This window comes from Gastrolobium bilobum, unplaced genomic scaffold (assembly GCF_033153095.1).
Source record: "Gastrolobium bilobum isolate Gb01-03AN ecotype WA unplaced genomic scaffold, APGP_CSIRO_Gbil_v1 utg8085, whole genome shotgun sequence".
NCBI classification, from domain to species: domain Eukaryota; kingdom Viridiplantae; phylum Streptophyta; class Magnoliopsida; order Fabales; family Fabaceae; genus Gastrolobium; species Gastrolobium bilobum.
The window spans coordinates 232,798-258,604 of NW_026899665.1; the positions used below are offsets into that span (position 1 = coordinate 232,798).

The 25,807-nt window shown below is 34.2% G+C and overlaps 3 protein-coding genes across 3 annotated transcripts; all 3 read right to left on the bottom strand.

Annotated features, from left to right (window-relative positions):
* Positions 1 to 8,555: 8,555 nt before the first annotated feature.
* LOC133292435 (cation/H(+) antiporter 15-like) lies at positions 8,556 to 11,368 on the bottom strand. Its single transcript, XM_061490838.1, has 3 exons — positions 11,159 to 11,368; positions 9,999 to 10,997; positions 8,556 to 9,863 (listed from the first exon to the last, which is right to left on the bottom strand). The coding sequence occupies exons 1-3, from the start codon at positions 11,366 to 11,368 to the stop codon at positions 8,556 to 8,558; spliced, it is 2,517 nt and encodes an 838-aa protein (XP_061346822.1).
* A 1,329-nt stretch (positions 11,369 to 12,697) lies between these two features.
* LOC133292481 (NAC domain-containing protein 104-like) lies at positions 12,698 to 13,928 on the bottom strand. The gene is made up of 3 exons (XM_061490898.1): positions 13,722 to 13,928; positions 13,164 to 13,435; positions 12,698 to 13,051 (listed from the first exon to the last, which is right to left on the bottom strand). Exons 1-3 carry the CDS (start codon positions 13,879 to 13,881, stop codon positions 12,866 to 12,868), a joined length of 618 nt encoding a protein of 205 aa, XP_061346882.1. The 5' UTR covers positions 13,882 to 13,928; the 3' UTR covers positions 12,698 to 12,865.
* Positions 13,929 to 16,718: 2,790 nt separating this feature from the next.
* LOC133292447 (histone deacetylase 14, chloroplastic) lies at positions 16,719 to 24,859 on the bottom strand. The gene is made up of 9 exons (XM_061490854.1): positions 24,739 to 24,859; positions 23,440 to 23,696; positions 22,102 to 22,176; positions 21,440 to 21,541; positions 20,721 to 20,792; positions 20,487 to 20,543; positions 19,156 to 19,407; positions 17,723 to 17,904; positions 16,719 to 17,488 (listed from the first exon to the last, which is right to left on the bottom strand). The coding sequence occupies exons 1-9, from the start codon at positions 24,779 to 24,781 to the stop codon at positions 17,188 to 17,190; spliced, it is 1,341 nt and encodes a 446-aa protein (XP_061346838.1). The 5' UTR covers positions 24,782 to 24,859; the 3' UTR covers positions 16,719 to 17,187.
* Positions 24,860 to 25,807: the final 948 nt, after the last annotated feature.

Genomic DNA, 25,807 nt, shown 5'->3' on the forward strand with positions numbered 1-25,807 from the left:
TCTATATGTTTTTTTCACAGCGAAACATTCATACTTTTTTCTTGGGCTACAAATTATAGTGGATATTGAGCATAAGACTCTTTTTTTTGTATTGATCATATACCTCATTGGCTTGTTTGGTTTCATATTGTTCCTAACTTTAAGTTTTTTATTTTATCTTTTTCATTTTTATAAGGAAAAAGTCCAAAAATTCCCCTTATGTTTTAGGGTGCATATTTTCTTATGTTGTAGGATAGTAGGAGAGAGAAAAAGTAGAGATAAGTTAAATGTGGGTCCCACATTTTAAATTAAAAAAGAAAAGAAAAATTAATTGGCACGGAAAACGAATTTGTGTAGGAAAAAGTTCTTATCTCATGTAGAAGGAGATAATGATTTCCCTATGTTTTAATATTTTATTATTATCCCCTTGTACATTTTTTAATCATTTATCTTGTTCATGTTTTTTGCATGTTAACTAAGACAAAATGGACAAATTAACATAATATTTAACGACAATAAAAATGAACTTGGATAAAAAATATCACAAGGACGATAAATTATTAAAAAATAAGTATAGGACGTTAAATATATATATATATATATATATATATATATATATATATATATATATATATATATATATATATATATATGAAGACAGACTACACATCCACCATTCGATTTTAGTTCTTGGTGCACATTTTCAGTATCAATATAGGGTCTATTTGATTGTGTTCTATTTTTTTTGTCCTCAAAATTATTTTGTAGAATAATTAATGAAATAAGTATTTTCTGATTTTTAAAAAAATAAAATAAAAGTCTAAACACAAAATAAAAATAACACAGACATGTTCTCTGGATTTAATTCTGAAAACTAAAAAATAATTATAATTTTCAGAAGCATTTTTACAAAATAAGTATTACCAGTGTTTTAAAACTCGGATCGTTCATCGACTCAGTCAGAGTACTGGGTCACTGGTTCAACCGGATATACTATTCACATATTAAAAAAATATAAATATATTACTTATATTAAAAATTCAGAGAAGAAAACTATCAATAATAGGATTATTATTTTTAAAACCAGCAAGATACCTCTATGTTTTTTTTTTTTTGGTGAGGGATACCCCTATATATGTTTTATATGTCTGCAATCTTTCCACCTCAGACCTACTTAAGAACTTGGTAGATATTTTGAATATTATTTCTGGTGAGCAACATATAGAATTTATTTGCATTATATATACATATATCAGTAATTATTTACCTAAAATAAAGCTAAATCTAAGGAAACAGATAGGAAATATATCTATCTTAATAATAATAGATAATCAATCTAAAATATTTGCATAATTCTTCTTGTTAATTATATTTACAACTTCATTTGTCATAACCCGATGGATTAGATAGTACACAAGATGGTGAACAAACTTACATTGTGATATTGAAGTCAAGCATTTGATATTCTTAAAGACCAGCATGATAATTTCAATTAGGGGTGTAAATCGGTTAGGCTAGGCTAGGCTTCAGCTTAAATAGGTCAGGCATGTGTAAAAAACATTGGGTTGGCTTAGCCTGTTAGCCTGTGTAGGCCCCAAATTACAAGTCTGGCCTGACCTATTTTTAAAAAATAAAAGCCTTGACCTCGGCCTGTTAGCCTGTTTAAGCCTATTAAATATTCAACAATTAAAAGAATAACTAAAATAATATTACTTTATTATTCAAAATTATTAAAATAATAATTTTATTTATTTTATTTAAAATAAATATATGATATAGGCCAGCCTGTAGGCTTATCGGCCCGACATGTACAAGAAAAAATTTTAAATAGATTTTTTTAAAAGCCTAGGCCTGTTCTATTTTACTATTTGTAATAGGCTAGGCCGGCCTAGCCCATTTACACCCCTAATTCCAATGTACTAAATACCTGCTCACAGTCAACTTCCTTTTTCTCTATGTATAAAAAAAAGAACTTTCTTTTTCTCTTTTCAATGAAATTTAAAATACACAATAGCAATAACTTATTCAATTCATATATGATTCACATGCTCTCTCCAAAATTTCTAACCCAACTAAGCTGTCTACGTTTAGGTCCAAGATAGTATTCACATGCCACCATTGTTTATTAATTTCTAAGGTTTGTATCTAAGTGAATTCTCAGCTTCTTGTCCAATGGACGGTGGTTGACATTATCATTATCATGATGTCGAAATAGGGATTAAGTGCCCAAATAATTGACAAAAGAAGCCATCTTGAAAATTAAAACATGAAGCTTCAACTTATACCAATCCATTTTTTAAATAACTCTTTTTTTTATAAAAAAAAAAAGCATTAGACCGGTCCAAACTGGATTTCATTTAACTCGCTAGGTCACCGAGATCAAGCCGAATCAACCAGTCCAAACCGAATCGATTGTGTAACGATCCAAAGAGCCGCTCGAACCACGGAATACATCGGGTCACTGAGATCCAGGTCGACCCGCCCAGTTCGAACCGATTTTGAAAACACTAAATATTACCAAATAAATTTTTTATTCTAAAAATTAAAAAAACTATTTTTAAGAACTGAAATCAAACAATGCCATATACTTTTGTCTTGTTTGAGGGTCAAGCGGCGAGACTTGAATGACAACTTGACAAATGGGGATTTCACTTGGAAACGAAAATGTTCCATACTAATGGATTCGGGTCCCTGTGGATCGGATCATCCATATAATATACAAACAGAAACTTCAGATATTGGATCTCTTTCTCTTTGAATGATATCTAGTAATGATAATTAGAGTTTAAATAGACAACCTCTCATTATACATGTATTTTCCACATAGGAGTTCTAGTCTTCTAGATTTACAAAGGTCAAATTGGATAGATAAATTAAATTGGACGGTCAAATTAAACAACTGACCATCGTGACAACAACAATCGTCGTATCTGAATGACGAAATTTCTTTGTAAATTACCCAAAAATAAAAATAAAAATACATACACTCATCACTTATTAAACTTTATTTGTTTAAACCCAAGGGTAGCTCAGTTAGGGTTTGTTTGGGTTAGAGATTTAAATATTGAGTTTTATAAAAGTTATATTGTAGGAAAAGTGATTGTGTCATGTTACTAAGATTCGTTTTCCGTGATTTCGTTTTTTTTTTTTGCTTCAAAAAATGCAGACCCCACAAAATATTGTGTGTAGGAAATTTTACCATGTCATGTTAAAGGACAAACTAAAACCCCTTAAATATTTGTCACAAAGTAAATTCTTGGAAAATCTTTAGAGGTCAGAGGATGCGTCTCTCTCTTCGAAGGAGAGATTAGTCTCATCCTTCCTCCGATAACAAAGCTCGGTCCAATGAGAGGTAGCCGATTATATCAAAAAAAAAAAAAACTCGACTAGTTTGATTCGAGTTAAGTTTCGAAATTTAGATTTTAAACTTCTCCCTTAAATAATATTAAAAAAATCAAACATATATTTTCATAGTCATGTGCTCAATTTCCTATGAACTTTCATCGTCCTTTTGACCACTGTAGCCTTTATTTAATAATTAATTATCAAATTGACCTTGATTTGAAATTATTTCAAAAATTTAACCTCTCCAGAAAACATAACACCAATATGTCTCTGTTTGACCGTTGACCATCAAGCCTACCCGGGTATATTTTAAAAAATTTACCGTACCCGGGTAGGGAGGGGGCTACCCGGGTAAATTTCCTTCTTTATTTCCTACGGGATTGATTGTGGAAGATTAAAACATGCTTGTGGAAGATTGAAAGAGAGGCACATGCTTTATTTCGATTTGGAAAGAGAGGTCAGGGTAATTTCTCTCTTCCTCCATGTTACATTGTTGGTCTTCAGTTGAACTGTTTCTTGTTTCTTCGGTTGAAGTACTGGCCAGAAGAAGGATCAGTTGTGTAAGATGCAGGAACCTAAACCAAGAAAACCCCACAATTAGTGATGACCCAAAACATGACATAGGAGTGTTACAAAAAGACAAAAACATAAAAATATAAACAATTGTAAGTGAGAGTATGACTTACATTTGGAGATGAAAGAAACAAAGGTGAATTGAATAACTCAGTTGGGCTAAAACCAGGAGGAAAATCAGAATAAGAAGGGTAAGTTGAAGAAGGTTGAACTTCAAGTCCAAAATGATCATCATTTTTACGTTGCGAAGTTCCCCATCTATCATCAAAGGACATGTTATTGTTGTTATTGGAAAGGTCACTGAAACTGAAAGACATGTTGAGGTAGGTGCTTTGTGTGAGAGAAAAAAAATACTTGGGTTTGAATTTAGGGAGAAAGAAGAGTAGAAATCGTGCATTTCTTATCTGGCCGAATTGTTTACCCGGGTAGTCCTCTCCCTACCCGAGTAAATAATTCAAGTGTTTTTCCAAATTTATGAAAAATATCCGGGTATCTCCCTCCCTAGGGGTGTAAATGGGTCAGGCCGGCCTACAGGGGCCTACAGCCTGGCCTATGAAAAGCCTGGCCCGGCCCAGCCTTCACAGTACTTAGAATAGGTGAAGGAAGTAAGCCTATTTAAAAACAAGGCCGTAGGCCAAATAAAAAAAGCCCGGCCTTTTGGCCTGTAGGCTGGCCTGCTTCAATTTTTAAATAAAAAAATATTTATTGTATAATATAATTTCTATTCTACAAATTATTAAACGTCTAAACCTAATTTCTTTTCTGTTGGTGTGCGCCGCTCCTACTCTCAGTCTCACAAGTCTCACATTCCAATTTCTTTCTCGCCTCAGTTGAAGTCCCTCACCAGTCACCACCGCCGGTCACTAATCTATTCTCGCCGCCGCCGCCGTCGACGGTCACTCATCTACTCTCACTGCCGGTCACTCATCTATCAAGGTACTCTCTTTTTTTTCTTTGCTGTGATATCCCAATGTGTTTTCTTTACTACGGTCATGGTTCTTCACTTGGTGCTAGATCTGCTTCAGTAAGATTAGTCTCTGAGTAGTCATGCTGAAGCTTTATCATCAAATCATCAACCTTTGCTTGCGTGTGTTAGATCTGGAATTCTTCTAAGCTCTTTGATGGGTTCCTGTTTCATCCATGTCATTATCACTTTCATCTGTCATAGATCTTCCATCCCTGCTTGATCTAATTTCTTGTTTTTTGGATGTGAATTTTGAAATACCATAGACCACTTTCATCTGTTTCATCAACATGCATGCTTTTTATTTTTGCCCTGTTGGAACAACGTAACATGTAGTTCTGATTTCTGATTTCTATGACATGATATGGAAGCTCTATTTGCTTCTTAGGACCAAAACCCCCTTTAGTTTCGTTCTCCACCACTTTCTCTTTTTCAAAATTAGATGCATTATCAGTATCACCACTTGCAGTGGTCTCGCGTAAATGTGACAAATCCTCCATTATATCGGTCCTACAATCTCTTTAGTATTACAAAATTATAAATATCTCGTATTTCACCTATCATTTCGGTTTCAAATAGTAGAACTGTGTTAATTTCTTATAAATCATTTTTTCCAAAAAAAGAAACTAAAGGAATCTTCAACTAGCTGGTGTGCGTTAGCTTCTATATGTTGGGGATTAAACTAAAGGAATCATACTAACAGATTAAACTGCTACTTAGAGTGGGTAAATAATGTTATTAAAATGCTAGCTTGGCTGAAAAGGTCTATAATTAAGCTACTTAGAGTTGGTGCTATAAGATAAAGGGTTTTAGTAGCTTTCAGAATATTATTGCTTGAAACCTCCTTAGGAAATATGGTATAATGTATTGAGCATTTTAGACTTCCAATTAGGTGTCGTTTTTTTTATCACTAATCACCTATCTGCCTTGTATGACTCTTCTCTTTATCATTTGTATTTTGTGTAACTTCATTTAAGTGGCTCATACTTGTTCGAAAAGATATTGATATTAGATAATGATATTAAGTGGCTCACTCTGGTAACTTTATTTTGCAGGACAATGATGTTTCACAGATTAAAAAAGTGAGGAAGTATATCAAAGTAGGAGGAAGATAACAAGGCTCACTTGAAGATTGTGATGTTCCAACAAAAATTCAATCTTTGTTGTCATGAATTTTTATAATCTGTATTCTTGTTAAAAAAACCTGTTGTAGAATTTTTATAATTTGGACCCATGCTGGAAATATTGTTTAATGAATGAGATATTTTATTTTATTTTTTATTTAATTTGCAATATGGTAGGCCTAAAAGGCCTCATAGGCCATGTAGGCTTTTTCTTTTTAAATAACAGGGCAGGCTTAGCCTTTAAACCTGGCCTTTGATAGGCTCATAGGCCAGATAGGCTGACCATTTTATTATGTAGGCTTAGGCTCTGAAGGCCAAAGTCTTGCCTGCCTTGGCCTATTTACACCCCTATCCCTCCCTATCCGGATATGGTAAAATTTTCAAAATATATCCGGATAAGGAGGGATACCCGGATAGGCTTGATGATTAATGGTCAAACAGGGGTAGATTAGTGTTATATTTTCTAGAAAGGTTAAATTTTTGAAATAGTTTCAAATCAAGGTCAATTTAATAATTAATTATTAAATAAAAACTACAATAGTCATAAAGTCAACTTTCATCGCTTGGTCGAATATGCTATATTTTGGTTTACAAGAAATTCAACCATTGCATGTTCCCAATGCTGGGCCTGCAACATAGGCTCGTGTTTTATCAAGCATGCAGACGTTTCGGGTGGCCTCAACTTAAAGTCAGAAATTTCCAAGCTGGTGAAGTGATATGGACCACCTCATTAATATATGGAAACAGACCCCGTCAGTGTTGTTCTCAATCTCATTCAGCAGAAGCTGCGTTTCTTAGGGGAATAGATGACCGTTGTCCGTAGTGAGATTTTTATAAAATAAAATCATGTAAGACTTTAATGTTTATTTTTTATTAATAAATATTTATGAAGAATTATTTTAACTCAAAAACTTAAGTTGATAAATAATGGACTTTCAACATTTTTATATTATATCTCTTTAACACATTCTCTTTGCACAAGATTCTTTTAGCTTGATGCTTGAAAATTGCACAAGTTTTTTTTTTTTTGGTCTATGTTGTATTGACTTAATTACACTAGAAAATGAGGGGGGTAATGTTCAAATCCGTGACGCCGTGGTCACTTGGCTCTGGTACTATGTAAAGAACCAATTGAAAGTGAAGCGATCATCAAAGATAAATTGACCACGGGATCACGAGTTATTTTCGCAACTCACTTTCTAGGGGAATTAGGTTAGCACAAGATAGAATCAAAAAAATTTGTCTGTCAAATATCCACCTTCAAGCTCCAATTACTATTGCATTAGCGTGTGTTAGAGAGATATAATATAAAACTATTGAAATTAAACTCATCACTTGCTATCTTAAGCTTTTGAGTTAAAATGCTTCTTTATAATATTAAATAAGTAAGCCTGTATTAAAATTTATAAAAAAAAATCATTAAAAGAGAAATAAATATAAAATTAAAGAAAATTTCCGTTCCAAAATCCTTTCAAATGCGTGACACTATTGTCAGTTGTGCAGGACATTATTAAAATAATAAGAATGACAAGAATCGAATTCTAAATCTTTAATTTAAGGCCAACCTAGTAAATTTCCATCAGTTTATTGTGAATTTCATTTGGAATTCTTGAAGGTCATTGTGGATACTTAAATGAAGTTTTTGTTAGGCTAATTAATTATATTTCTTAATTGATTAAGGTTAATTAACTAATGATGAATTTAAGTATAAATTGTTATTCTATATGGAGTACTTTTTGTGCATAACTTTCATTTAGCTAGCTGGTACGCGTCGACTCTAATTGTCTTAATTTTACATTTTCAGCATTACACTTATGCATTAAAAGGCTTAGATCAGATCCTGGAGTCTGAACAGGGTCGTTTCCATTCATGACTTTGACTGTCCCACCTCAAATTTGAAGGTATTTTACTCTTCTCTTTTATGCTCAGCTTAAATGTTGTCAAATGATAAATGGAACACTTCTGATATTGCAGTTGGTATTGTGATAGGTTGTGATTAATACATCTTTGTAGTTGGCTGCTCTTAGACTCTTTAGTTGTTCGACTTTTAAGTGAAGCTCTCATTCAAGAGAGAATGAATAAGGAATACCATATCAGAATCTAATCTTATCAAATTCACTTACACAAGACTACAAAAATATAGAAAAATTATATTTACAAACTTTTTGTTTACAAATTCTTACAAACTACACTATGTCTGACCGGTCAGACTTCAATCAAGAGTATATAACCGGTCATACTTCAATCAATAGTGTATGACCGGTCATACTTAGGATAATTTATAAAAAAAAATTATAAATGCATCCTTCCCAAAAAAATATACTACTATGTACAAAAAAAAAAAAGTACTTCTATTAAATGTGTGAGATTGTATATTTTGTATGTACATTTTGTACGAGAGTTGAAGGTACAAATAAAAGAAGGACTAGGCCAAAGACCTAATACAAAAATGAATAATAAAGATAAAGTAGATAAAAAAGAAATTTCTTGGAATTGACGAAGGAAGCAGATTTGAAAATGTTTGTTGTGGCCTTTTCTTTTAAGTTTTATTAGGCACAGAAAGAGCTTACTCACAAATGATCTGTATTGAACACAGTATGTCCCCTTGAAGGTGTTGAATGATGGCTCATCTGATTGACATATTCTTCATTTGTCATCCCTGAATTGTCTGGTGTTCCCAACTCATCTTCCTCTGACCCTGCCCCAACATATTGTTGCACTACCAACACCGAACCAGTTGCTACAAAATCTGATGATGCTAACAAATCACCAATTGCTCCTAACTCTGGGCACTCACTCCAATCAGTGAGTCCTGCTGTGAGTGGTGATATCATTCCTTGGCCTCTCCCAACTATGAAAAGGTCATGAACATCATTCGTTGACCTTATTGCTGCCATTGTCTCCTCCCCATTGTTAACCACCTTTTCAATGTAAACAATTGAGTCATCATATTCATGACCCATCATAAGCATATTTACAAGCTTCTCATCAAGTTGCTTCTCTGTATCTTGATCTGTTTCCACATTAAGTATCCTCGGTTCATCTGGGTTGACAGTACTAGGCTGCAACACTGGCCTTGTCACTTCTTTTCCTGGAACAAAACGCATTATGGTAAGGGTTACCCCTGGATGTTCTGACATCCTCCATCCATAGCTCAATGCTTCTCTATCATCTGGCCCTCCAAAAAACAACACAGCCACATGATTAGACAATTGATCTGCAGCTATGCGGTTGGAGCCATTTAAGCCTCTATCAACTAGAATCCCAACTGAGCAAGGTGCTTTCGCTAGTACATTCTGGTTGACAGTGCGAATAGCCAAGTTTGCAGTTTCCATTCCACCATCAACTGTTTGTTGTTTATGAAAAGGAATGATGATGAAAGCAACACGCTTATCCACGGCCAAATTGCAAATATCTTCATGCATGGTGGAATGAGGGGATACTGCTGTTAATGGCTGGACTGAGACATTATCAGCATGTTGCTCATAGTTTTCGAAGGCACTGATTATGTGTTCAGATTGAGCTTGATTCCTATTCAAGGCAGGGGGATCAGCTGGTTTCCTAGAGCTGTGGACAATGAGCAATGCAGATGCACGGCCAGTGAGTTCGACCAAATGGAGCAAATAGATGCATATTGGAGACTTCTTTGTTGGATTAGAGGCTTCAATGAGGTTGATTATTGTTGATACATTCCGAGGGGTATGGACACACACAAGGACTCTGAACTCTGCATCTCGTTTTGACATCTGAATGGTTCTTCTTTTGTAAGATATGAACCCCCTTGATGGTTTGTATAAAGCTGATATGCCAGGTACAATTATTCCTGTCATTAGAACAGTTATAATCACCATGGTTGCAAATGATTCCTCGTCCAAAACCTGCAAGCAATTGTGATTGATCATCATGAGTATGGATGGATGACTCACGTCACGGAGAGGAACTAAGGCATTAGGCACATGTATGTACTATATAATATAGTTGGCTATATATATATATATATATATATATAGTACCTTCTGGTCCCTACCAACATTAAGCACGACAATTTCAACAAGGCCTTTTGTGTTCATGAGCAAGCCAAGTGCTGCTCCTTCACTAAGTGACATTTGATAGGAGAGAGCAACGATTACAGTTCCAACGATTTTGCCAATGCAAGCCAGAACAACAAGAATGATTAAAATTGCCCAAGTGAATAACCTGTTGATGAGACCTAAATTAGTCTTTAGTCCACTGATGGCGAAAAAGAGAGGGAGCAAAAGTCCCGAAATGAAGTCCTCGAGCTTTTCAACAAGAGCAAGACCGAGTGGTCCATTTGGGATTGTCAAACCAAACACAAAAGCTCCAAAAACAGAATGGGTTCCAAAAGAATCTGTGATGAAACCTGAGATCATGACACCTGCTAATATCAGACATATATAGAAATCACTGAATGATTGACCTTCCGGGGTATTCCTTACGATCCACATGAGTGCAGGTCGCACTGCAAAAGCATAAACGGCCACAAACAATGCGCTTGACAACAAAACCATTAGGGAAGCCAAGGAAGGTTTTTCATTTGCGGCCAAGGCTATGGATACAGCCAAGAGCGCCCAAGAACACACATCAGTAACGAGTGCAGATGAAAGAGCAACTCTTCCCATCTCTGTGTTGATGAGTTTGAGCTCTACTAGGATCCTAGCAAGGACAGGAAGTGCTGTGACAGAGAGAACAACACCAAGGAGTATGATGTAAGAGCCTTTGGTAGTTCCTCCTTTATGATCTCCAATCAGAAAGAAGGAGAAGATTGCTCCAATGCTAAAAGGCAAGATCATACCAGCAACTGCTATGGTCACTGATTTTTTACCAATCCTTCGTAATGCAGATGCATCCATCCCCACTCCCAACAAGAAGAGAAAATAAATGAGACCAACGTTTGCCATTGTTTCAATCACCATCACACTTCTTAGAGGAAACACTGCATCAGCAAATGTTTTGCTTCTCCCAAGCACCGAAGGACCCAATATTACTCCTCCCTGTATCAATTCAATCAATGCATGCGCATGCGCATGCATGGTAACCATATAAATAACATATATATAATGCTAGCTATATATATCATGAAATCATGCATGCTATATATTGCCATGCCATGCCATGCAATGGAAAATCTTTGTGGTGTGGTAGAGAAACTAACCAAGATTTCAGAAATGACGCGTGGCTGGCGAATGGGCTTGAGTATGAATTCGCATATGCGGGTGGCAGTCACAACTAAAACTACTTGCAAGAGGAAGAGAGGAAGAGCATAGTTCAAAGGGTTTTGTCCTGACCATATCCCATCTGTTGTTATCATAGATGGTTCATAACACACTATCTCCTCTAATGTTGTGTTTTTTATATCTTCCATCTTTTCTTTCCTTTCCTTGATCACTGCAACGCTATCTTCCTCTTTATTATATGCAAGCCCAATATATTGAGGCTTCTTTTTTATGTGTCATATTGCATTAATTACCTGACTTTTACCAAGGCACCAGCTATATATATATATAATATATATATATATATAGTATATATGTATGCATGCAACATCATCAATGAGATTTTTGCATGCAAAAACTGATTGGAAAAGAATATATGATTTGATTGGGGTAACAGATAAATTGAAAGTGAGAAATGGAGAAGATGCAGGGAGAAATTAAGAGAGGAATATCTTTTCTTTTGCTTTTTTTTTTTTTTTTTTTTTTTCTTTTAATGAAAATTAGAAATGCGAGGAGGGGGAAGCGAAAAGAAGTCATGTTCGTTTTGTTTTGGTGGTTGTCCACTCCAAGTGGGAGTTATACTTAATTTCCATGGCTTATGTTGTGCACAGGGGTCTCTATTTTAAGAACAATAATGCTAGACACCTAGCTAGTTGGGGAACACAAAGATGAAGTGCATGTATCCCACACGTGGGATTGGGATCGGGATCCACTCCATTTGCTTTGTGTTATTCTTTTATTTCAAAAAATTGTATTAGGAAAGTTATATATTTTATGTGTATTAGATTTATTTGCGTAAATATTATAGAATTATTTTTTTTTTAAAAAATTGTTCTGAAAATAATTTTAAAATACTAAAATTGAGAAATTAAATTTAAAAAAGAGACAAAGCAATATCTAGGTCGACACAGTCACACAGGTTATCTGTCTTGATTGAGCTTATAATGACACTACGTGTAAATCTTAAATATCTTAATCATCATTGCAACAAATTTAATAATTTGTTTCCCAATTGTTCTTACTCTTCGTTTTCTTTAAATTCAGGATCCTATCCAGTCAAAGATAAAAGATCAATTGAAGCTTTCTTAAATTATAAACTGTTAGATTAACTTTAAGAAATGACTTATAGCATTCGGTGCAATTAACTAAGAAAACAGAAAAAGACATTTTATATATGGGTTTAGAAGTAAAATGATAAAACTGAGATCAACGGCCAAGTTTTTTCTTTGAATAAATCACAAGTATTAACTTTATTTGGGGTGAGTATATGATTAAGGTTTTAAACCTCTTCCAAAGATGATACTAGGAGGATTGAACTTGCTTTGATTCTCACCTGTTCAGCTCTCATACGCCAACTGAACTAACTATCATTATTTGATAACAACGGGCAAGTTTAAGAATATAATTTACATCTTAGTAAAATTATCTATATAAAGTATAAAGTAGTAATGAAGTTCCACGCAAAATGTTTTCTATCTATGTATATATATGGTGTACGTACATATAAGGACGTCAACCGAAAAGTCATTACTTAAAATGGTACTCATCTTTGTTCTCCTGCATGTAACTAACTATAGACTCCTTAATTAATCTACCAGTCAAAATACATGTAATTGAGAAATTGTATACAAGATCCTAATATATATTTAATTTAATTTTGCAGGCTTATATATTTCTTCAAGATCATCATCTAACGACATATAAACTTCGTCTAGCCATGAAATCTCTGTTCCACTGTCGTCATCATCGCTATAACACTCTGCACCTTGTTCAGATTGTGACATCTTCTTCTCATAGACTCTGCATAAAACCCATTTGCTCCTACTTTCATCCTGTCTTGCACAATTGGAGAATTAATACAAATTAAGGTTCTTCAGCTTCCCATGCATGTTATATATGTGTACCAGGATAATTGGCTTAATTTAACAAAATAAAATCACTTACAGGTTTTTGTCCTCTTCGAGAACTTCCATAAGATGCAGTGTTAAACCCAGATGAGCAAATATGATATTCTTGCATTACCCAACTTGTTTCAGTGCCACGTGGAGATTCCCCGAGGTTGAACACGAGGTACTTCTTGATTCCCACTTTCTTATCACCGGCTGAGACAATAGTTTCGGCGACTCCTATTTCCTTCCAATATCCAATTTTTGTGGATCTGTTTTCCTTCACTTCGGTGAAGAAATAGTGTTGATTTCCACTTGACAATGCTTTACCTATGCAAGTATATATACATATATAGATATAAGTCATGTAGTTTGATCCATGCATATATGCATATGGTTATTATATCACTTCTATATTGAAAAATTTAATTGAACTTAACTAACAACTATTGCTTCAAGTAGTGAAAAACTTGTTTCTTTAATCCAGTTTTAATTATAGGAATAAAGAAAATGAATTGGACAGTGCACGAATCGAACCGGATCAAACCGAATTAATAAAAAAATAAAAAAAGTAAGAAAAAAAAAACACCAATTAAGTGAGGATATTGAGACATACCATTTAATTCCCAAGGATCAAGCAGAGACATGTCAAGATCAGGTATGATGTTGGGATGGGTTGGTAGAGAAGTTTTGGAATAGAGAAAGTGAAGTACAAGTTCTTCATCTGTTGGACAGAAGCAAAACCCTGGAGGAAGGTTAACACTTCCACCCACCATTATTTGTTTTTTTTCTTTTTTTCTTTCTTTCTTTCTTTTAGTTTGTATGGAAGATAGACTTTGGCATTTGGGTCAAGTTTGTCACTATATATATATAGTTACTTAGAGCAAGAGAGAGAGAGAGAGAGAGAGAGAGGTTGAGATTTTGATAGATTATATGATTCAGAAAAAGAATTGAGTTGCAAGAAGAAAGGCGGCGTTGCGTGGAATACCACTATAAGAAAGTAGGGCCAAGAAAGCCGGCCAAGGATGCTAACAATAGAAGTTACGTAGTAATTGACCATTTAAGTTAACATCAAACTATGGTGCATAACTATTTAAGTTAGCGACGATATACATTATGAGAATTGAAACGTGTCTTATCTGCATAGTTCATGTGTTTCCTCCTTTTTATCAACTGTCAATTCTTTCCTTACCCTTGCTTTGCTGGCATAATCCCATCACGATTAGGTTTCCCATCAATTAATCTTTTCCATTTGCATGCAGAATTTGACATAGGTAATATGGTTTCATACTTGTTTTATGGGTTGAAAATTTCTAAAGTTATTTTAGATAATTTTATGTAATATTTATTAAAATACATATAAAAAGTGTGGGGAGGATGTCTATGTGAATCCATGTGAAGAGAAGAGAAAGAAAAAAAAAATGAACCTCATACATTTTTTATGTGTATTTTGATGAATATTAGATAAAATTGTCTAAAATAACTTTAGAAATTTTAAACCCTAATTTTATATTTTTTAATATTTATCACATAACTTGAATCTAAATGTTCTTGCTAGTCCTTGAAGTTGAAGGCACGATCGTAAATGGCTTGACACTGGAGAACTCCACGTCTATGAGTCATGACAATCCATCCATCGATGATGGGGAATGATATATTTCGCGTCTCAAATCATTTTGAAGTAAAATAAAAATAAAAACATAAGTAAAATAAAAAGAAATAAAAAAAGGTTCTTGCTCACTTTCGCCGTGTGTTCACAAGAATGAATCACTTTAACAGTAGCTATCAACAAAGTTTCCCAGCTGTTCAAATCATTAAAATATTAAATTTAAAGGTAACCCATTTGAAATTTTAATTATTACAACGTTAAAGGAGGATTTAATTAGATGTTGAACTGTTGATGCTCTGAATGCCTGTTATTCTATTTGTTCACATTAATGGAATATCACTTCAAATTGGAGATTTGGAATAATTCTTCTTATGTTTTGATGACACCTAAATACTCAAAACTAAGAGAAAATTTCCTTTGTTCATTGACCATCATTTTATGGCGGGTTTTATGGTTTAGTACGTAGCTTTTTTATTAACCATCATTACGCTTCGCTAAAGGATAAAAGTTGATGAGCTCCAGCGTCATGCAATAGTTGGTAGGTCAAATACCTTTAGCCAACACTAGGTTGATCAATAGACAAGTGTTTTAACTTTTAACTCAGTGTCCTTTTATCATCATGGCACTTGAACCTTAAACTCCCTGGAACCCATTGCCACTTGGGGAATATTGTCAGTTGAAAGCGCCTTTTCAATGTGAAAATACATAAAGTATCTAGCTACTTTTTTTTTGGAAATTATCAAGCTATTCTTTAACCTAGCTTTTACCACGTTTCAATTTTTGACATGAAGACTTTGTTGCTTTTACTTTTTATTCCACAAGAAAGATTTAAGCTCACGTTCTATGTCATTTTATTATTATCACCAGCCCACCAAAAAGTCAACTTGGACGCCTTGCTTTTTCATCGTTCTATCATCTATCCTTTTCGAATTGACGATTATATATGTCTACACTAGTGTTTAACAAAATTAAAAATTTGATGTTGAAAGTTCAGTGTTAAAGCTTTAGTTATGGAAAGTTAAGTATTGATATATTTGTAATTTTTGACAAAATATTTACTTTTTTTTTTTTTTTGATAACACAAAATATTTACTTTAAATACTAATGTATTAACACAATATTATAAATGATATTATTAAAATTGCTTTTCATAAAGTATGCAATTACTGCAATTTTACCGCTTTGTTTCCTAACTATCAAATGAGATAAGGAATCTATTTTATGTCTTTTCTTTTTCTGTTAGAAAAAAAATGAGATCCCTCATTTCATAGAATAGAGCAATAGAGCATGGAATTGAATTACGTATTATTCCACCAGTAAAAAATTATTCCTCCCATGAATGTGTTAACCTCTTTCTTAGTTGCAATATTTTTTACAGAATAACAATTTTAAGCATCCAAATATATAAGTTTCATTTTGCTCGTCCTCTATTTATAAATATATTAAAAAAATTCTTTAATGTCAAAATATTACATCAAATTAATCCTTAAAGTGATTAACGTACGAATCGCTAATGAAAAGATTAAAACTATTATCAAATGACCACTTTGATATATTTATAAATAAATGATAAACTTCATAACAAGTATATTTTTTATAATAAATGACAAACCTTATAAAAAAAGTATAATTTTAAAATACTAACATAGACATTTTTTTATATTTTTATCAGTTAATAATATTTTTTCAAAAATAGATTATTAGAAAGAGAGGGTGTAGCAAGTGATAACTTTCTGATTTAAACCATAAATTCTTGTGTGTTGATGAAATGAGTTTTTTTTTACTTCATACCAATTAAATATTAAAAATGGTTTATTTTGTCATAATATTTGATAATTGAATTAACATTTTTATTTACTTTCGATTAAATAAATGATCCCTACTCGCTTTGAATTTGCAAATTCTATTAAAATTGTGCCTAACTGTTTCTTGTGTAGCATGAAATAAGAACTTGTATCTGAACAATTGTACTTCGATGCAGAAAATTTTGCTCCAGACTTCTAAGCTTGATAAATGAACGATTCAAGCGAGACACAGTGATACACCATGCACAACAGACGTGACTATTTCTTTGGCTGGGGTAACTCAACTGGGTAAGTGCAGAGCACTTAAAAATATCTTGAAGGAGACAAATGAGGTAAAGATATAAAGTAAGGGGTTGTTTACCAACAAGAAAAAAAAAAAAAAGTAAGGGGTTATCCCTTTACATTTAGTACATAATGTCTCTTAGCTGAGACTGGTTCAACTTCGTATAATGACTCTGCATGATCAATACGGCTGCGTGGCATCTCATAACTGGAGTTCTTGTTCAAAGACAACAAGCAATCCTGTACAATGGCTTGGCTTCTTCTATGTGATAAGTGGGACAATGCCCACACAAGGGGTATAGACATATACTTATGGTTGGAGCGTACAGAAAATGAAAATTTAATACTAGATAAATATTTGTCATGTCAGGTTTTGATATTCAACATCACAGGGAGTGAATGTGTTTTATCCTCTGAATTGCTTGCTTAACCTTTGTTGATGGCTCTTCATACAAAATGTTAGGGTCATCAAACTCAGATGCCAAGCTTCGATCCCCGAGAAGAGCTCGGAATGTGTCTGCCACTGAATATGAAAGAGACTTGAGATTATATCCTCCCTCCAAGAAAAACACACACCGGCCACCACATAAATCTATTGCTAGTTGTTTAATACTGGACGCAAGCATGTAATATGTTCCGGTTGTATATTGGAGATTAGCTAGTGGATCCAACACGTGGCCATCATACCTGACAAATGAAATCACATGAAATTCCAAACGGAGAAAAAAACAGATTGGCGACAATTTATTTTATAATTTGTAGCATTAAAAATCCAATCCAAATTTCATAGTAGAATCAAATTTGTTGGTGTGCTTGAAAACCTAACAATTCACCAGGTATGCTGGAACGCAACTTGCTGAAATTGACTAACAGTTTTATTCCGTATTTGCTTTCATGAGAATTATTCAAAGAAAGACTCACCCGGCAGAAACAAGAATGATGTCTGGCTTAAATCTTTGGGCACATGGTACAATGACTTCATCGAAAACTGTTCTAATAGCAGTATCACCTGAGCCACCAGGAAGAGGCAGATTTAGTGTGGTTCCTTCACCATCTCCCTTACCCACCTCATCGAATTTACCAGTACCTGGATAGCTTCCATCCTGAGCCATAAAAGTTATTAAATATAGCAAGGCTCAAAGTCATACTACGCGTTTTCTTCACGTTTTAGCACACCAATATCTCCCATACCATTCTTATCTTCACGAAATCTCTCTCTTTACCTCACGCATTACCCCGCACCCCACCCCATATTGAGCCACTTAAAAAACCAGAACTTCCATATCATGTGTCTAGTACCTCGTTACATTACCATATGATATGATGGCATGTGCTAACGGGGGGAGGGAGTAATGTGTATGATTTTAATACAGTTGATTATATGCAAATATGTAAGGAATGGGGAAATTAAGGTATTTGATTAGCTCTTCTCTTAGCGATTTGTGATTTGTGATTTGAGAAGTTTTGGCTAATTCAATTTGTCCAACGGTATAAATAATGTTATCATGGAGGAATGCAATTTGCAATGTGCACTAGTATATTAGAAGATAATATGCTTAAATCAAAGATCAGGGGAGACACTGCAATTACATTGATAGATAAGGGGAAAATGAAGTTAAGTCAAGAATAAACATATAGATATTCCATGTTAGACCCTTATTACTTATCAGCAATATTCTAGAAAGAAGAAAATAGGAGGGAGTGGAGCTGCACTGGTAGGAAACGAGGATATGACAGATTGAAGAAAATATGGATTCCATGGGTTTGAGCCATAACAAAATGCTGAGCTGGCAGAAGTTATAGTGGGAAAGGAAGCGAATCCTGTTGAGGGGAGTGAGAATATAGAGGGAGAGGAGGAGGAGAATGAAGGATGAATGTTTTGAGGAATGTACTGCTACTGGCAAATTGACAAGGTTTGGCAAGAATGCCAATTAGAAAAAATATGTCTAAAGAAACAATTCAACCCGAAAGTTTAAGCCGTTGGGTAAAGAGTTTTTTAATGGTTTAAATTATTCTCTACAAGAGCCCATTAGGCTTGAAGGGTGGATGATGCATCAGAACCAGCCTAATCTTTCTATCTTATTATAGTACCACATTTCCTTCTACCACACAGCATCAGCTCTAAGTAAAATAAAATTGAGCTATAATCCAGAATTGTTACTTTGATATAGACATAAAATTTCAAGAATCTTAACAAATTTGAACCAAAGATAAATCTGACTAACATGGCTTCTAAAACTTCAATAAGCGCGCATTGCAAAAGGAAAAGAGAAGCATTGATAACAGATGGCATTTCAGAATCAATGAAGCAGCACAGTTAATATGATCAAAGCTATGGAAAACTTGTAGCTTACTTGATGAAATGAAAGGAAAAATACATCTGGATCATCATAGAAAGCATCATTTGTTCCATTCCCATGGTGAACATCAAAGTCAATGATAAACACGCGCTTTAGTCCATGAACACGCTGAGCATAACGAGCTGCGATGGCTACATTTCCAAAAACGCAGAAGCCCATAGGTCCTTGTGGAACAGCATGATGTCCTGGTGGTCTTATCAAAGCAAAACCAGTGGGTGGATCTCTCTTTATCTTTGAAGCTGCAACCTGAATATGAAATTGAATAAGAGAAATTTATATCTGATGGAACCAATATCAGAGAGTATTGTATTGAAAACCTAACAATGGATACTCAGCTCCTTACAGACACCAATCCACTGAAGCAGTGGGCTAAAATGGCTGAGAACCGCCTTGAAACACAAAATTAACACCAGAAAAGCATACTAGAGAACTGTCAGCAGTTCCTCTTAACCCTATTACAGCCATTAGTCAGTACATGCATGAAAAACCTCACCCCCGCTCACAATCTCACTATATCCTCCCAATTTCCCTCCCCAAACCGTTAGTCCCATTCTCTGAACCCACATTCTCCGAGCCCCCCTGCACTACTGGACCTGAGCTCAATTGTCTTGCTGGACCTGGCCCATTGACCCTGGCTCTGCTCCTCTTTCCTTTTCTGCCACATTTTAGAGGCACACCAATATCCAAATAAGAATTACAATCCCTAGTTCCCTACAATTCTTGAAACATTTATGTCAAAGGCAAACCATCCCAAAAGCTTAAGCTAGGTGGAGGCCTAGGAATATTTTTATATCTCTAACACAGCTCCTCATGCAAGAGTCTGTTGGACTTGAAGCATAGACCATAAGACCTCCATTTTGTGCTGAAATTCAACTTTCTTATGAAGAATACATGTAGCAAGGTCAAACTCCTGATCACTTAGTCACGGAGACTTTTATACCATGTTTCTAAAAGCTTAAGCTTAGGTGGAGACCTAGGAATAATGTTTACATTTCTGACAACTTAAAATGTACTGGATACTAAAAAGGCCAATCAGGAACACACAATTTTAGTTTCAAAACTTGTTATATTTGTGACTCCCCTCTTCCCCAAAACATTGAAAGAGAAACAGAAAGGTAGATATATGAAATTTTCAGACAATATCTAGTTCTGATAAAGCAAAGATCCAAATTTCCAACAAAGAACGAAATAGTCATTTCCAGTATGCACATCACTAGAAGAAGCAGATATGTATATATCCATATCCACTGACTTACCCATCCCCAAAACACACACAAACACACAGATTATCACCAAGAGATGGACATGCCAGGTTGAGAGATCACCACTGAGTCAATTAAGGCTAATCCCGCACCAGCTGCAACTATTGACTCCTGGAAGGTCTGCATCATTAACACTACCATAAGAATGCAAAAACACAACCACCATCATAATTTTTTCACTGGATAAATGTATCTTGTACCAGAGTGAACTAAAATATAAAGTGTCTAGAATAGAATGACTTTCCACAAACACTACGAGCCTGGGGAAGAAGATAAAGCTCTGAGCATAGCACTTACAGTGGCAGTAGCATATGTTGGTCCAGAACCATCAATGAAAATAAGGCCTTTCTCCAAAGCTTGATCCATAACCTGTAACAATTCAGAAGAGGAAATATCTCAAACTTCAGTACAAGAATTTTCAGTGCCATGGTAAATTTAGATAAAATAGGAAATTATGAAAGGCTTAAGGATCACAAAAACTATGCCAATGGCAAGTGATGGTGAAATTTTGACCTAAAAACTAGGACAATGGAGAATGGACTAATCAGAAGACATTAGTAAGACATCTATCTAAGCATAAATACCCAATGAACAATTTAGTGCGCAGCAGCAATCCTTGATTTGATGTTTTATCATCACTGTGCACCAAATCAGAAGTAAAGCAAGCCACTAGGATTGATCTAGTGGTGAGGGATATGCGTAAGTTGTATTAAGTTATGTGTTCAATTCTCACTTGTATCCAAAAATATATATATATCTAAAGTAAAGCATGCATTGTGCGAAAGTAAATTGATGCCAAAGCACACTGCAAATTTAACAACTAAAAATTCATGTGATGCATCATGTATTACTGGAAATACAACAGCAAGAATTGGAAAGAAAATGGAAGGCATAAAAGAAAGCATAGGCAATAAATATAAAGTATAATGTAAAATTAAAAATACTATAATTCAGAGAATACAACCTCTAACTAAAGGAATAAATGAAGAAAAGGACAACTTTAAAAAAAATGTTACCTTTTCCAGGCCAGAAACATAGGTTCTTGCATGCACACTTGCAATGTCATCTACTGAAGCAGGCTCAAAATGTTGAAGTTCAATTACATCAGAGCCACGGAACTGAACCATACATAAAACGAAGTTGTTGTGGAAATGAAAATACTTTACTATTCAATGCCACTATACAAGTATGGCTAATCATAATGCAGTTCCACATTATCATCCAGTTAAGAGTTAAGTCAGTCTTTTCTCATAAGTTGGCAAGCTTTCTCTAGCTGACTCGTTCACAAACCTATGGTCATAGATTGCCTGGGGAAGTTGGTATGTCTTTAAATCAAATGCGAATCATTGCAAATTACCAAAAGAAGATGGTGGTCTATTCTAGATAATAAAATGTAGCTTATTTTGATACCAGGAAAAAAATGTGGTTTATCTAGTGAACACTTTTTTTCTTTTACGGTTTCATCTTTGAAACAAAGATTAGACATCAGAATGCAGCAGTTTTTTTTTTTTAATGAATTTTAGAAACAATTAAGTTCTCTAATACCAATGTCTATATTATAATTTATATTCAAAGTTTCAAACCTTTAAAAGAAATACATTGTAAGAAGATATCACCAAGATACATACAGATGACAAAGATGGAGATTCTGAAGCACAATGTCCATTGCTATTAGTACCTTTGAAGCGAGCTTCATTTCTTCTAGAGCATTCACAATTGCAGGAACTCTAAAATGTGATTCTGGATGAGACTCCTGTTAGAAGTGGTATATCCAAATTACAATCACAATAATGTGATAAGTTCAGACATAGTGGCCAGTGGCAACACATACAATCTCTGCTGGTTTCTAACCAAAATTAGGGAAGAAAAGATTATGATAATATTCCAACATAATTAATCGGTTAGGGCTCTGGATTCTTTAAGGCAAGAAACTACTAATGTAATGGGAATAAGGGGAAATGGAAAGGAAGGAAAATGAAGGAAAAAGGAAATATTATTGATAAACGATGAAAGAACACAAGAGGTGAACCTCATCACAAAGGGAACTCTCCCTTTCTCATTAAGCACCCTCATTCTTACGACAAAACTCTAAAAGAATAGAACTAAAAGGGAGTTTAAAACAGGGGACGATCCCCCTTTAAACACATGACGGGGAAGCCACCTATTAACAACAACATGCTAACTGACTAACTAACTAAACTGCTGTCTAACTAACTGGACTGGCAGAATTAACAGCATGCTATAAACGTTCCAAATTCGGGGCTCTTCTAAATTCTCACCAATAACATAATCACTTATCGTTCTAAATTCTCAAGACTCTTATTGTGTTCCAGCCCTATCTATACACACGCAGGCATACAAACAGAGCAAGTTATTGCTGTATTTATATTTCAATTAAATTAGACACAGCTAAATACTAGCCACTAATTGATAATGTTATTGGTGCCCTCGTAAAAACAAAGGATAACAAAGGAATCCCAAACATACATACATACATACATACATGAACATACATTTGAAACTTAGGAAATACTGCACATTTTCTTTCTTATAGATAACATTGCCCTATGTAACAGTTAATGGTTAATGTAATCTACATAATACATACATGATCACAAAAGATGATTACGAAAAGGTTAAGATACTCCTTGCTTCTATGTAGCTTTGTGTTCATGGTTTTTTCAAGGGGGGGTTATCACAGCAAGATTTGCAGAGAGATTGGGGAGCTCTTTCAAGCTGTGATTTTCTTTACTTCTCTTTTTTATTCTTCTTCTTTCTTTTGCTATTAGGAGGGTTCTTAATCCTCCAACTCTGTGCTTTCCTTCACAGATAACTTCTCTTTTGCTAGAATACAAATATATAATCCCCTGATAAACAAGCTTATAAAGAATGAAATAAGAACATGAAATAACTTAGAAATCCAAGTTATCCAAAAGAACATGGGAAACCAACTCAATGATTTCGAATTCAAAACAATTGCAGATAAATGAATAAAGAAGAATGCAGCTGAATATACCTGGTTGTGGCCCATAGCTGGAGCAACCGAATATATCACCCGTGCATCACTTAGTTGCTCAATAGAAGGCAGAAGAGCATCATTCCTAGCACCGGCAGAACAGGATATGGATGCTCCTAAGAATTTCACAAAACATTTCTTGCCACCTCTCTGATTCTTACGGAATAATCTATTATCAAAGACTCTCACGTCCAAGTCACATCCATTACTAGTCTTCCAGTTGCTTACATGATGACCAACAAGAAAGAACACATTCCCTGATACAAGCAAAATTCTAGGTCCTTAAGAAGCATTTTAATTTTAATTTTGATAATGCTAAATCCGTATCCCACAGCATAATTGGCATCACACACAGAGAGAGTGCAAAATTGCTGTAAAGAAAAGTAGAAACCTTCGTCTTATGGACTATGAAGCACCGACACTTCAAAGATTCTAACGTGTCGTGTCCGATACTTCCTGACACTCTCCGACACTCCCTGGCACTCTATCACGCATTGTAAAAACTCAAAAAAAGGTTCAAAGGTAGGTTGCGTTGCGTTGCGTTTTTAGTTCCAACTATTAGATTCGTTGGATTACGATTACCATTTTATTGAATTTAATGTAATATTTGGGATATCTTATGTTTCTTTGCAAAATTGATGGGTGTTAGAAGTTTAACTTCATTTTTTTATTAAATTATTGAGTATTAAATATAATATACATTACATAAAATAAAAATATTTAATATCAAAACGTGTCCTGACGTGTCGAAATCTAATATTTTTAGAATTAACGTGTCGGAGTATCGTGTCGTATCGTGTCCTGTGTCGGTATCGGTGCTACATAGGACCTATACAAGGCCCATATATTTGAAGGTCCAATAATCATACACATCAGGAAAGAATCCCCTTATTAATGATAATCCTATCATGATATGAATACAGTGGCATATAGAGCCCACATACTATTAAAAGCTCATAATTCTATTACCCAAAGTAAACTCTATAAATAAAAAATAAGTAAAAGCTATAGGTATCGACAAATCTCTCTCCTATACTATTAGGTTGTGCGCATACATCACCCTTTTGACAATCCCCATTTTCAACTGTGCGCGCGCAGTGATCTAATATCTCAAGATATTTTCATTTATAGATATCTTAGAGAGAGTATCAGGATCTTATATAAATTTACTAGTCATTGACTAGACACTTCTATCAATCAAACAGAACACCTCGTCTTAGCAATCTCTCCTAAATGTGATTTGCGTTAGAATGAATGGAAATTAATTTGTTTCTTATGTAGAGAAAAGAGAAACAGTACCAGACGAAGAAGGAGGAGAGCGTGGAAGCTTCTGGAAGTGCATGGAGACGAGTTTGCAAAGTAACTACAACAGGAACTTGAGGTCGTTACTCCTCACTCACACTCACCAATTATCCCAAACTTCAAAGCAGCGCCATTTTATTTTATTATTTTCTAAAGCGCGTGGAAATTTTGTGTCAAGGAAAAGAAAAGAAAAGAAAAATTAAAGAATTTAATTACTCTTAAAAAATATATTTTAATGGCAAAAAAATTAATATATTATTTTTTTAATAAAAAATTATGAAAATATAATCTTTTTAAATATAAATACAAATCTATAGTACTGAAACACGCTCCATAGGGGGTGTGACCTGATGGAGAGAGACACATCTCACAAGGACGTGACTCATCAGATGCTGACACGTGACACAAAAAGTCAACAGTTTGATTGTAAAACTTGGAAGGCCATAACTTTTGATTTAGGAGTCCGAATTAGGTATTTTTTTCATTCCACACAACTATTTGAGATCTACGCAATGAGGTCTCATTGAAAGGGATTTGGAAAAAAAAAATTCAAAATTTTGAATATTTTATCGTAAAACTTTGGAAGGCCATGTTTTCTTTTTTACAAATTCCTCACAACTTTTTGAGATATACACAATGACACCTCATTTGGCATATTTTGTCTTTCACGAAAAAGTTCGAATTTACAACAATGATTCTATAAAAATATTTAAAGCCAGATTAATAAAGAGAAAACCTCATGATTAAAAACATTCCTCATAAAGATCCTTATGATTATGGTACTTTTGTTGCAAATTGAAATTATATTTATAGGAGACAAAACTTCAACTTAAATAATATCGTTAACACTCACAAATATAAAATATGTAAAACAGAGCACAAGGAAGCATTTTATGGAAAAAAAAAAATGACCACGAGAACGTACCAACACGTTCGTCTCGAAAAATTATGTGGAATAAAATAAAAACTTATTCAAGCACCTGAAGCCAAAATTATGGCCTTCCGAAGTTTTACGATAAAATATTCAAAATTTTGAAAAAAAATTTACCAATCCCCTTCAATGAGA